Source organism: Artemia sp. Qi Xiang Cuo, chromosome 10 (genome assembly GCF_049724085.1).
Source record: "Artemia sp. Qi Xiang Cuo chromosome 10, ASM4972408v1, whole genome shotgun sequence".
Taxonomy (NCBI): Eukaryota; Metazoa; Arthropoda; class Branchiopoda; order Anostraca; family Artemiidae; genus Artemia; species Artemia sp. Qi Xiang Cuo.
The window spans coordinates 35,528,926-35,542,152 of record NC_142803.1 but is presented as its reverse complement, the minus strand read 5'-3'; the positions used below and the strand labels follow the sequence as shown (position 1 = coordinate 35,542,152).

Sequence of the window (13,227 nt, the reverse complement as noted above, 5' to 3'; positions counted from 1 at the left end):
TAAAACCCCCTCCGAAAAAAAATCCTGGGTACGGCCTTGGGGGGCGGCGGCTTGTCTTCCTCACAGACATAATTTCTGAAAGCTTCAACTAAGATGAGTAAAATTTTTATCTCCAAATTTTTATTGGAGCTATTAAGGCAAATACTGAGTGTGGAGAGGATGGGGGCTGTTGGTTCTCAAATCACTTTGACTCTTAAAAGGGTCACTATGACTTCCAGTTTCAAATTAAATAAGCCCCATCTGATGTTTATACGACCGCCTATTCAATAAGAACCTTATACTGTCTCAGAATATCTACTTAATACATCTCGGGAAAACACGACGTGTTTGTGTGTGTGTGTGTATGGGGGGGGGAGTAGCTGCCCTCTGATCACTTTGACTCTTAAAAAAGGCCCTAGAACTTCCAATTTCAAATCAAATAAGCCCCATCTGATGTTTATACGACCGCCCATTCAATAAAGACCTTGTATGCCCTCATAAAATAACTTACAAACCTATCCCCAGGCCGCTGAGGGTTGTGTTATCACTAGAGACATTATTATATGTTCTTTGATTGGACTATTAAGTTGAAACTTACAAGGCATGTTGTCTGTGGATCTTGAATTAACCAAAACACAATATTTGCATGCTACTACTGCTGCCATTGTTACTAGTGCAACTGCTACTGCTACTACTATTACTACTACTAAAACTAAGGGTATGAGTGTGAAACTTTTAGGGAACGTTTAGAGAGATATTGAACTAAATCGAAACACATTCTGTGCCTGCAGGTTGTCAAAGGAGTGTATCAGCAATATCCCAGAAATAGGCACTACAAACAAATAACAAACAAAAATGCACTATTTGCACCCTACTACTACTACTACAACTGGTACTACTACTACTGCTACTGCCAATACAGCTACAACCACTACTACTGCTACTGCTACTACTGCTAATCTACAACTACTGCTACAACTACTAATACTAATATAACTTGATCTAAGGGTATTACGGTGAAACATTCAGACAATGTTGAGGGGGATCTTGAACTGAATTGAAACATGCTATGTCGATGCAGGTATTTAAAAGGGCGTGACAGCTATATAAAGTGATATTTTTTCTGGTCTTTAGAAAGCACGAGGGGCGTCAACCCACTCCTATCAGTATATGCTCGTTTTGAGTTTGACTCGATCATTTATTGTAATTTATGTTCGTTTTTGGTTTCATTTATTCATTTATTGTCGTCTATGGCAGTTTTACGCTTGAAAAATTGTTTTATTTTATTTCTGCTCATCTTTGGCTCAATGTAGCTCTACTTTTCTTTGATAAACTTCCTTTGTGGATTTTTTTAAAATAATTTCCGATAGAAGTCAGTTTGAGTTAGAACTGTGAAAAGACCCAACTAGGACGGTAGCTGCTACTTTTAACAATGTTTGATTGCAAATCAACAGCCGATTCTGGCACGCGTCGCAATGATACAGTAGTCTACATAACAGTGATTTTCCTTAGTTATATTATAAACAATGTGTTTTTTTAATGAATAGCACATAATGTCATTCATTTTGTTGTTTTAATGCTTCAATCTACCCTTTCTTTTAAAAATTTTCATTTTTTATTCTAGAATCTGGTATTTTAACCCTTGACTTAGAAAGCTAATTCCTAGTATCAATGTTTGAAAATAGCATTGTTTATTACGTTCTGAGTTATATTTTCTTTGTTTTTTAATAGGGAAATGATAGTGTCACGGAATGTGTTTGGTTTGAAGGAGAATTCCAGTTATTCAATTCTTATAATAGGCCTTACGTGAACGGTGTCTACAGCAATAGAAGATCAGATGGCGTAAGTTTATTCTTTACTTGGTTCAACTTTAAAATCTCTTAGCCAAAAGAAAATTAAGTAATTTATTTTTAAATCTTTTTAAAGTTTTAAAATAAAAGTAAAATTAAAAAGCTTATTTTTAACTCACATCACTGTGACCCCCCCCCCCACAAAAAAAATATAAGGCAATCACAATGATGCATGCCAAAACCGGGTGACAGATTACGTGTTGTTCAAAAACGAAAACTGCGCAATGAGCTCGTATTTGAGTTCTTCAAGTCCCTAACAGTCCTTAGTAAGTCCTTAGTCCAAAGCGTGCCATGGTACTTAACACCCAAGGTGTTTCTAGGTGTAAAAGATTGTTATGTAAGTTTTTTTTTTTTAATCGATGGATAAAGATGCGATGTAAATTTGTGCAATTTAATAAGGCTTGACATGGCTTTAGAATACTCGTTTTTCTCCTTCAGACAACTCTTTCTATCATGTGCTTTGCGGTCTGTATATATATTTATTGTTCTTCTTTAAATATCGAAAAAATAATCTCTGCCTCTTTCCTAAATAATGTCATAAGCTTAATTCAGTTCCAAATTATCGATGATGCATTCCAAATATTTTCAATGTTTGCAGTTGAGTTTATATTTCTTATTCTTTAACAAAACTGAAGAGTAATCCCACATAAACCAGAGTATCTCCATGGACTGACAAAGAGGGAGGATGCATATGCTCCTCTGATATATTGGCGCATATTGGGGACTTTACTGATTTAAGAGTCAATAATCTAATATGGTGGCGGAATGATTTTCACTAGATGGTGTTCTAGCCCGACTTTTTACTGAAACGTTTTGTGATTCCATTAGCTAAATACTAAAAAGAGGTACTGTATGAACTTGACCAATTTAAAGGAAGTGTCATTCCATTGGTTCGACTACCGGAAATCAGAGTATTAAATTTACCAGTCATTAGTATTCTTGCCAAAGTTTCAAGGCTTAAGAGCCCAGGTTTTTTCCATCACATCTTATGGTCCGACCCAGCTAGCTGACTCTTCGGCTATCCGCAAAGACAACAGTTAGTTTGACTACTTGGTTCACATAGCGTCTTTAATTTATGTGTGTTATGTTTTTAGATTTTAAAAATGGCTAATTTCTGACCCTATGTTCTAAAGGCTATGGGGGCGTTCTAGGAGGCAAATTTTAGGACCTTTTGACCATTTTGAATAAAAGGTCTGTCTTAAAATTTTAATCGGATGTCTTTGGAGACTACGGCACCAGGTAAATGCAAAACGGGTACGTGAGAGGGGCTGGTCAACCTCCTACTGACTCTTGAAAAGAGCACCAGAACTCTGAACTTCCAGTCAAATGAGATGCCTCTGAAGTTTCTAAGCCACCTCTTTCATAACAAGTAGTTTAGAGAAAAAATGAATAAATAACAGACTGAAGGATGTGTTTGGAGAATATTGTGGCAGATAAAAGCAAAAAGGGCGTGGTAGGGGTTTGGTCAATTTCATATCACTTTTTACTCTGAAAAACAGCTCCAGAACTTTCGATTTCCAGTCAAGTGAGATACCTCCAAAGCTTCTGAGGCCACCTCTTAGATAAGAAGTGGTTGAGAAAATAAATAAATAAATAGCAGATTGAAGGCTTATAGTTCTTTTCTTAGGCAGCTTTATTGCACTGCTTATGACAGCCCAATTTTGTATGTCAATGCTTTAAAAGCCCATCAGTAAATAAAACACTTGCAATTACCCACCGACTCTTAAATACTTTTAGTAAAGCATTATAAAACTTTAGTGTAAAACTTTAATGCTGCTAATCAGAAAGAAAATTTATTTAAAAACAATAAGTATATAAACTAGGCTGAAGAGGGAGGGGGCTAGACTGCAGCTTTTGTGGCTTTACTGATACTGAGTTCGGTTTCAGTAATTAAGCAGTTTTCGTTGCATATTTAGAGGATTAGATTTCAAAATAGCAAACAAAATCGTTTAAGTTGGAGAAAATGTGCATCTTTCAATCTATAGACTATAGAACGTGTGTGAACTAAGTTAATCATTTAATACCTCACCAGTTCTGCTTTTCTGAAACTTTTATTTAACATTCTTCTTTTTAGTCTTTATTCCTGTTTGGTGTTTTATTTTCTTTTCTAATGCTCTCGAAAAAAAAACAAAGCAAATTGTAAGTAGAACTTTACAGATGTAAATTCAATAAAATGACAATAATAAATAAATAAATACAAATAAAAAATGAAATACACAAGGCAGGAAAAAAATGAAGGATGCTATGTAATGTTTAAATTGGTCCTTCAATCAAATATTTCAGTTCCTACATTCCACAAGCTCCGTCTTACAGCGTTTCTAATTCTGCATTCTACTTTTCTTTACTATTGGCTTATTTTGATCTGTCTCTTGAAAATGGTTCAAGGCCCCATTTCCCTCCTTGAAAATTGACTAATAACGATTTTAAATGTAGTTTTTGTTTGTGAGTTTTACAGATAAAATTTCAGCTTTCATCTTTTCTCTTTTAGATACAGACGGGAATAGAGCCTATTGAGTCGTTTATTGAGGATGGTTACATGTACTGTCGCTTCAAAAGAGCGACAGTTCACAGTGTCACCTACATAAACCAGGAAATTGATTTTGACCTCTCTTTAGAATGGTATGTGCTAATTGCCAGTGGGAAAGCCAAGTCAAGTAAGTAAATTTTATCATAGGTTGAGTACTTAGTCGCTCTGGATAATTTCTGTAACATTTTATGTCTTATCTCTTTAAACGAGCAATAATTGTATATTTATGTAGTTTTTCTGGGAAAAAATCCAAATTTTTTTGGAAAATTTGGTATCCTGGGTTCTTCTGGCCTGAAAAAAACGATCTAGATGGGTCAAAAGTTTCTGAAAGTTCGTTAAAAGTCTTAATTTTGAAAAAGAATTCATATGAGTGACATCATATTTATGAAGACGTTTCAAGAGTGTAAATAGGCCTACGTCATTTATGCCTCAGGAGTGGTCTATCGCTTTTAGTATCTATGACGCATGCAAAATTACAAAATTAACATAGCTAATTAATTATAAAGCACGAAGTTTAATGAGTCTATTTACAAACGGTGTTATAAGCAGTTTCATAATACATAGAGGACAAAAACGTAAACAATTGCTCAAAATAAAATTAAAAATGGACAATCAAATTAGACAAGATAAAGAGGACGACCCGAAAAATGGCAGCGAGGATTACGGCGAGTCAAAACAAACGACAATGAGAAATAATATACAAAAAACCTGCCGTGTAGCCGGTGCCGGAGACCAGCAGCGAAGCAGTCCGTTTCCTGGTACTGTTTTGTTATGTAGTAAAGCTGTGTGCTCAGAATAGACCAGAAAATTTAATTAGCTTTAATTAAATAAAATCATAGACCTGAACCAAAGGAAAATGGAAATCAAATAGAGAGTCATTTTGTGTCAATGGTGAAGTGAAGCAATTTAGTGAAGCAGCAGTGATTTCTTATTCAAATAAAAAAAAGAAGGGTACGCTTGTTTTTTTTTTTTTTTTTTTTTTTTTTTTTTTTTTTTTTTTTTTTTTTTTAGTTACCTTAAAAGCTGTAAGTCTGAGCGCCAGAAAGAGCTTTAAAGCATGTATATTGATTGTAAAAATCAAGTTTGCTTAATCCCAATAGTGGAAGTTTTGAAAACTCCACTCAGCACTCAACAATGTCCCTGCTGCAGATACTAAGCCTCACTGGTGAATAATCTTCTTAATATGACACAAATTCTAATGTTATAGTTCCTACTTCCCATATATTTGGGAAACGACGCTTCGAGACATGGAAGAACCACATTTATTGGAGAACAGATTAGTTATGCCAAAAAGACGATGAAAATGTCCTTGACATTTGTAAGTGGTTATCTACGGCATTGAAAGAAAAACGTAAGATCCCGAAATTCGTGATTTACTCACCGTGTGAAATTCCAACAATTGGTGATGCGATCGCTGCAACCTTAACCTGTCGCATGAATGAACTTTCCCGTAAAATTGACAGTTTGTCTGAGCTAAATAAGCAACATTTCGCAGTACAGGCAACTTCTGCCTGGCCCTCTTCCGCTCAGTCGTCTTGCACCAAGGACCAATCCAATCCTCCTACCTATGCTGTTGTGTTAAAAAATTGCCCGTCCAATCTTTCATATCTACTTTTCATGAAAGATTTTATTGATAAAATATGTCCTAAAGCTGCAAATGATATTTCACAAGTGAAATGTTCTTCATCATAATGGAAAATTGTCATAAAAAACCCACTGCCTCCTCAATTTCTGACTAGATGAAAAAGTTCCAACCTGGACTATTAGCCTCTATTAAATCTCCCTCCTTCAGCGGTGTAATAAAAGGCGTTCCGACAGAAATGAATGAAAAAGATCTAGAGAAAATTATTCCAAAGTGTGTCAAAGCTTTGCAGTGTGGCAAATCACGCGTCTATAAGATTTATTTTGAACAACGGAGTGATCTCGATTCTTTTCTGAAAAATTCTGTGAAGGTGGGTTATGAAAAGTTAACTGTCCAGAATTTCATATTCATACCTAAACGGTGTTTCAGATGCCATCAGCAAGGACATTTTGCTGCTGATTGTAAGAACGCAGAACTGTGCTCTCGCTGTGGTTCCTCTGAGCACTCTTCCACCAGGGATAATCCATGTGCTCGGAACATGTTTTGTATTAAATGTAAAGAGTCTAATCACACCTGTTACAGTAACAAATGCCCTGGCAACACTCAAACCGATAAACGGGCAGCTAAGTAGATAAATGGATATTCGTTTTCTCTTTTAGAACATTAATTGTGGCCTTATAAAAAAAAGACCTATTCTTGAAAATATACTTCATAATCATGATATTCTTTGTTTGCAGGAACATTTCCTGACCAACCACAGCCTTAGTTTACTTGGCATTAGTGCCACTTTCAAAACTTTCTCGGTTCCAGCAAAACGTAGTACTTCTAAAGACAGAGCTTCCGGTGGTATTGCTACTTATGTAGTATCGAATCTTCATTCTAGGGTTTTCTTTTCTTGTGATAGTTTTTTAGCCGTTCGAGTAGTTGATTGCGTAATAATAAATGTGTATTTACCCAAAGATCACAAAGATGAAGATTTGGAAAGAGATTTCGCTTTTGCAGTTAGTAAACTTAGCTCTTGTCTTCGTGATGTCCTTAAACTGAAAATCCCGTGTTTGATCGTAGGTGATTTTAATTGTGATTTGAATTGCGGGTTGTCTTCAGCTTCTATCCGTGCTTCTTTACTATTACGAATATTTGGTGATGATTTTAAAGTTCAACAGAAATCTGCTCAGTTTACTTACACTCATTCTTCCTCTTGCACATCTAACCTTGACCATGTTGTGTCATATAACCTTGATATACCTTGTGTTGAGGTAGTTTCCAATTTTCAAGTTTCAGACCATCTTCCTATTGCTTCTAGTTTCAAACGAGATGCTTCTCAGATTCCAGTGTTACAGGCTTATACTGTTCGCCGGCACAAGTGGTATACTTCTTGCGATTGGAATAAAATTGACACATCTCAGTACATTGAAATTTCAGATAGTATCCTAAACAAGATCCGGGTTCCATTTCATCTTCTGCAAAAGTCTTCTAATAAAGACATTAATGAGGTTATATTAACTCTTGATATATACTCCGCAGACATCTGCCATGCACTTTTGTGTGCTGAAAAAAGAGCAGTTCCTCTTAAAAAAATACGTGTTGGTACCCAAGTTCCCGGGTGGTCAGGAAATCTTGTGCTGTCTGAAGCTTGTGACCGTGCTAAATTTTAGTACAAATTATGGAGAGATCTTCTATACCCCCGTCAAGGAACAGTCAATGAACTGAGAAGAGTGTCAAAAAAACATTTTGCTAAGGAACTTGCCCTTCATCAATCTAAAATGCAGACACTTTATTCCGAGAAGGTCAGGAATTTACCTGATCTTCTGTGGAAGCTATTACCTCGTACTGTATCCTCCAATTTGCCAGACCCGAATGACATTCCACTGTCCGAGTGGATATCCCATTTTTCAAGTGAATTTTCTGAGCCTGATCCTGTTTTAGAGTCACAATTTTGTGAGGAGCTGTGCAAATTCATTGATGAATCTCCTGACCTTGATTTTGTTGTTACTTGTGACGCTGTTATAAAAGCCATTTCCCAACCTAAAAAGAAAGTGTCTTGTGGGATAGATAAAGTGAGCACTCTATACATCATTAATGAAAGTTATCTATTGGTGCGTTACCTCAGCCTTCTCGTGCAAGTAATATTCGTTACAGGTATTGTTCCATCCTCGTTTTGCATTGGTGATCTGACTCTGATTCCCAAAAAAGGAAAATCTGATCTGCAATGTTTCTCTTTCCGTCCCGTCACCATCTCTACTACGGCATGCAAACTTTTCGAGCTTCTTTTTCTTGATGAGTTAAGACAGAAATGTTACGTTCCCTCATATCAGTTCGGTTTTCAGGCTAATCTTGGCTGTTCTCATGCTCTTACAGCAGTTTTTACTGCCCTCGCCGACGCTGAATCTTCGGGAGAAAGTATGATCCTCGCCGGACATGACGTTAGACTTGCGTTCGATTCCTTAATTCATTCGTCCATGCTTCTTCATATGGCAAGGCGAGGCGTAAACCCATCAGTTGTCCGTGTTCTCAGGGATTTATATAGGAATCTAAAAGTGTGTTTAAAACTTCCATCCCGTTTTTCCCTGCAGTCGGCTCTTCATCCTTCCCTATATAATTGCATTAATTCTCGTGTGAGGCCAAACTCTTCGATTCCCTCAAATATGCTTGTGAATTTTCAGTTCCCCATCCTCGTTGAGAAGGGGACTAGACAGGGAGCTATCACTTCCCCAACCCTGTTCCATAACAGTGTCCTGCAAGCGCTGGCAAAGTGTTTTCCTTCATGCATTCTTGGGAGAATCGATATGTCTCTTATTTGTTATGCTGATGAAATCCTGAATCTCAGCCATACGATCCAGTGCATTGAGCAGAATTTCAAAATCCTCAAAGATGAATATTCAAAAATTGGTCTGTCTTTTAATCCTGAGAAATCCGAAGTAATCCTTTTCAATTGGCGAAATCCCTCTACTTCTCTTATAAATATGGTCGGTTCTCTTGTTAAACCCTCAGACCATATTACATACCTGGGCCTCCCAATTGGCACATCTATAGGCCGTCGTTTGCTGATTTCTCACGTTGAGCGTAAAATTAGCATTTCTTACGCTGTAATCGTAAAAAGCAAACTACGTTTCAACCGTTATATTCTAGCATCCATTTACAACGCCACAGCCCTTCCTCATCTGCTTTATATTGCTTCTTTCTGGAAATTTTTTACAGTTATAGATAACAAGCACCTACGATCAATCTTCTTCAGATTTGCTAAATATCTTTTACATTTGCCTCCTTGGACAAGAAACCGTAAAATTATTCATTTGTATAAGCTTGCTGACCCTACTATTAGCATTAATAAATCTCTATCCCGTTTTCAAAGTAAGTTTAATCATCCATGGTCACCAATTTGTTCATAATAGTTTTTTATATTAATGTAATGCATATAGTCACTGTTCGTATTAATTTAATGAAGAGTTTTGTTTTGTCATGTGTGTGAATTTTCAATGGGGGTTTGTGTCCTTCTTTTTCTTCTTTTTCTTTTTTTTTGTTCTCTTTAGTGATTACTCCGTCTACTGTTACTTTTGTACCTTTTTTTGACGGGCAATAAATGAATAATAATAATAATAATTATCTACAGTGATACTTAACCTTGTGCAGTGATGTGATCTATCCAACCACAGTTTATCTTACCAGCTGCGGTTAAAAGCACGGAAACGGCCACTGGTAACCAGCATTGATGCGCAGGGAGGGGTGGGGGATCTTGAAGAGGGGCTACAGCTGAAAAATTTCAGAGGTTCGGGTTGTAAAAGCACCGCTACTACCATTTTTAAGACTCAGGTTATGTTAACCTTTCCTGCTATAGTGTTTAGGTTAAAAACCACATTTTACGCCTTATTAGAGAGAGGGGGAAGGGTTAAAGACGGTCACAAGCTCTAGACTTATCTTGACTAGAAAGTAACAGACTGTAGAAATGAATATATCAGCTTTTTTCCTAACTGATCCTTATCCATGTAAATGAGCTTTTTTGCAGTTTGAAATGAACATTTGTTATAATATTAATGTCGTATATTTCATCCTATATTTTCCCGTGCCAACAACCATGAACTAACTTTCTTATATTCTCTTATTGCTTTTGCTAATGATAGTACCTGTATTACTTCTAAGAGAATGGAAACAGAAATTCTTACAAGTTACTGGACGTGTTCGAGAGCGTTCTGCTTCGGTTTGATACTAACTCTCTTGCCCTAAACGTTTCTAAATCTAGTCTGCTCATATTTTCTCGTGTATTTCATGTCTATCCTCAGTTATCTGAAATCATCCTCAATTATCGAAAGTGCAGCTTGCTTGGCTCCTTTTAAAGGACATAAGGAATTTTTAGTTTCCATATGATTTTTGTTAATTATTTCTACAATTTTTCGCTATTGTTATTATTATTTGTTTGGGATCTTTGGAACTGTTCTAGTTTTTGCTGGGAGAATAAATTCTTATAAATCACTTAACTCTTTCCAGCTCTTTCTCTCCCTTTCCTTTCTGTAGTACAATATGTACAAAGATGCCTAATTACGGAATTCTTCACATTCGAAAATGGGCTCTTCTTAATCCCGAGCTTTAATTAGGTTTCCCTAAACGTGAATGCTGTTTTTCTTTTCTCAGATCTTTTTTTTTTTTTAGGTAAAAAACGGTAGCGTCAATGCAAAAACAAGACAGAAAAATGATCAAATCAGTTAAATTTTTATCCACTTTTTAAGAGTGAAGAAAAAATAAAAATGTCGTCAAGCAACTGTTTATACAGGCTTGGAGAAAGTTTTCCAGTGTCTTTGGATACCAAATTGGCAGGATGTTACGAACAAATGAATAAAAATACTTTTGGCTTTTCGGACAAATTGTGTATATAAGGTAATAATACGAACATTCATAAAAATATAAACATTTTTGGGAGGGGTTTAGGGCCAAGAAAACCCACTCCCTCCTTGAATATATGTCTCTCTGCAGGAAGAACAAAACACGATTAATTGTAAAAAAGAAAAACCATGAAACCATGGTACCCTTGGAATAAAATAAAAAAGAAATCATCTTATTCAGATTATTTTTAGATAACCTTCTGACTCACGAAGATGGAGCATATGCAAGCCATACTCGCAGTCCAGTCAACCTTGATTTCGTCCCTTCGATCTACAAAGACTGTGGTATAACAAGAGGTTGCTTTGGTAGCCCAAGGTTTTGCGAAGGCACACAAACTTGTAACTTAATTGTAACTTACAAACGAAGCAATGAAAGTGCCTACGAGTTTGAGATTTTGGGTAAAATGTATGAACCAGAGAATAATTACCTTGCTGTTGGATTTTCTTTCGATCGTGGAATGGTAAGGTATCAACAATATTAGAATGTTTCTTAACTGTTTATGCAGCGAGTAACATATTTTTAAGATTAGAATGAATAATTTTGTGTGTGTTTTTAGGAAGTTTGGGAATTTTAAGGGCAATGCAGGCTGCGGCTATTGATATTCACCTAGGGTCCACACGGGGGGGGGGGGGGGTATGGGAACATCAGTGTAATCTGTATGTGCTAGATGCATGAAGGTTTTCTACATCTGCCAACACAAGTAAGCAGAGGCAAAAGTTTCCGACATATTTGATAGAGCCATGTGTACAATGGCATCTAAAGCTACAATAGCAGATAGCCCGCTCTTAGATTACCCTATCTACAGAGAAATGGGTTACAAACGCTCCCCTCGTTCAGCTGCACATTTATACCCGGCTGTAGTCGTCATATTTTTGAGAAGAGAAATTTTAATTATTAATCATGGGGATGGAGCTGATGCTTACTGCTGTCTCTCAGAAAATTGGCCTTGTCTTTCTGGTTTCTAAAAGAGTCCATATTCTGATAGTCTAGAAGCAACTACCACATGTATGCAAATACTAGGCTTTCCTAAGCTGGTGAATTGGAGTCACCTAGCGGGGCATCCTCATACCCCTTTCTAACTTTGTTATACTAGAGGATTTATTTTAAAATCCTTTTTTTCCTTTTTGAAATTGATTAATTGGTCATTATTTAATTCAACTAAATGTTCAACTTAGTAGAGAAAGAAAACACAAAGGTTTGGACTATCATTTAGCCTTTATTCGACTACATCCCATAGGCTAGCCATCCGTTGTTGTTACTTTAAACTTAAGTAAAGGTAGAATTAGCACGCATTTTCTTATCGTAGATGGCCTACTTGGATGAATGATACCTGAATAGGTACCATCGTAGTAAATCTAGGAGAAACCAATGAATAAACGTTCAAATGGGGGCAAGTCTATTTATTAGACAGTGAAAACAGATACAAAAGTCTCTGTATTTTGATCACATGCACAGCTATCGTCATCAGCAGAAACGCTAAAGCATTAAAATTAAAACTAAAGTATCTATACAGAAAAAATTAACGGGAAATAATTATTTGGTTCTGTATAAATATGTTAGTTTTGATTATAATACTTTTGTATTTCTGCTGATGACGATCGCGGTTGTACATGTGATTGAAATGTCCAGAATTTGTATCTGTTTTTACTGTCTAATACATGGACTTATCCCTATTTGAACGTTTATTTGTTCGCCATAGAAAGGCAGTGTGGTCTTGGAAAAAATACCTAAATTAAGATATTACATCGAAAACTAGGTGAAACCTGTTTTGGTAAGCTCAACCTAATGACCCAATTAGAAATGTATGTATAACGAGAAAACTATTAATTGGGTGATGCAAACATTAAACACTAGATGGCTCATCTTTATTGGAAAAGTTGACGTAAATTAGCCTAATTGCAAAGCTCAAGGATCGCTTGGACTTTTTTGAAGAAACATCGTTTGAGAAACTCATTAAACCTATGTACAATAAAAGTGTTAAATTGAGGTTTTGTCCTCTTTTCTTTAGATTTTAATTTATTTTATCTATCAGACAAAAGGAATCTTTTAATATGTTTATACTTGCCACGCGAGAGCAGTTTCCAGTTCATATATCTTTTATGCATCTATAGATTGCAGTATGCCTATAATGATATTTATTTATAACAACATACATCAAAAAGATACTTTCAGAAATTCGAGTATCTAGAAAAAAGTCACAACAGCAAAAATCAAACAAAACACAAAAATCAAGCAAAAAGAACATGCAATTCAGAGGCTCAAAGGTATTTTCAAAATTCTGAAAAGCCTATAAAATATTTGTATTCGATTTCATGAAGAAATAGAAACTTGACTTCTGTTTAAGAATAAGAAAATCCAAACTTGGAAATGGAAAACTAGCCCATTGAAACTTGCCTATTTCAGGAGTGCCAAAC

At 35.9% G+C, this 13,227-nt stretch overlaps 1 protein-coding gene across 1 annotated transcript in view; it reads left to right on the top strand.

Moving 5' to 3' along the window:
* LOC148947705 (uncharacterized) overlaps positions 1-13,227 on the top strand; it is a 142,152-nt gene that overhangs the window by 64,109 nt on the left and 64,816 nt on the right. The window contains exons 7-9 of the mRNA XM_089095382.1: positions 1,711-1,821; positions 4,318-4,483; positions 11,005-11,273. Coding sequence (XP_088951508.1) covers positions 1,711-1,821; positions 4,318-4,483; positions 11,005-11,273 — 546 coding nt within the window. The remainder of the gene's footprint in view (positions 1-1,710; positions 1,822-4,317; positions 4,484-11,004; positions 11,274-13,227) is intronic.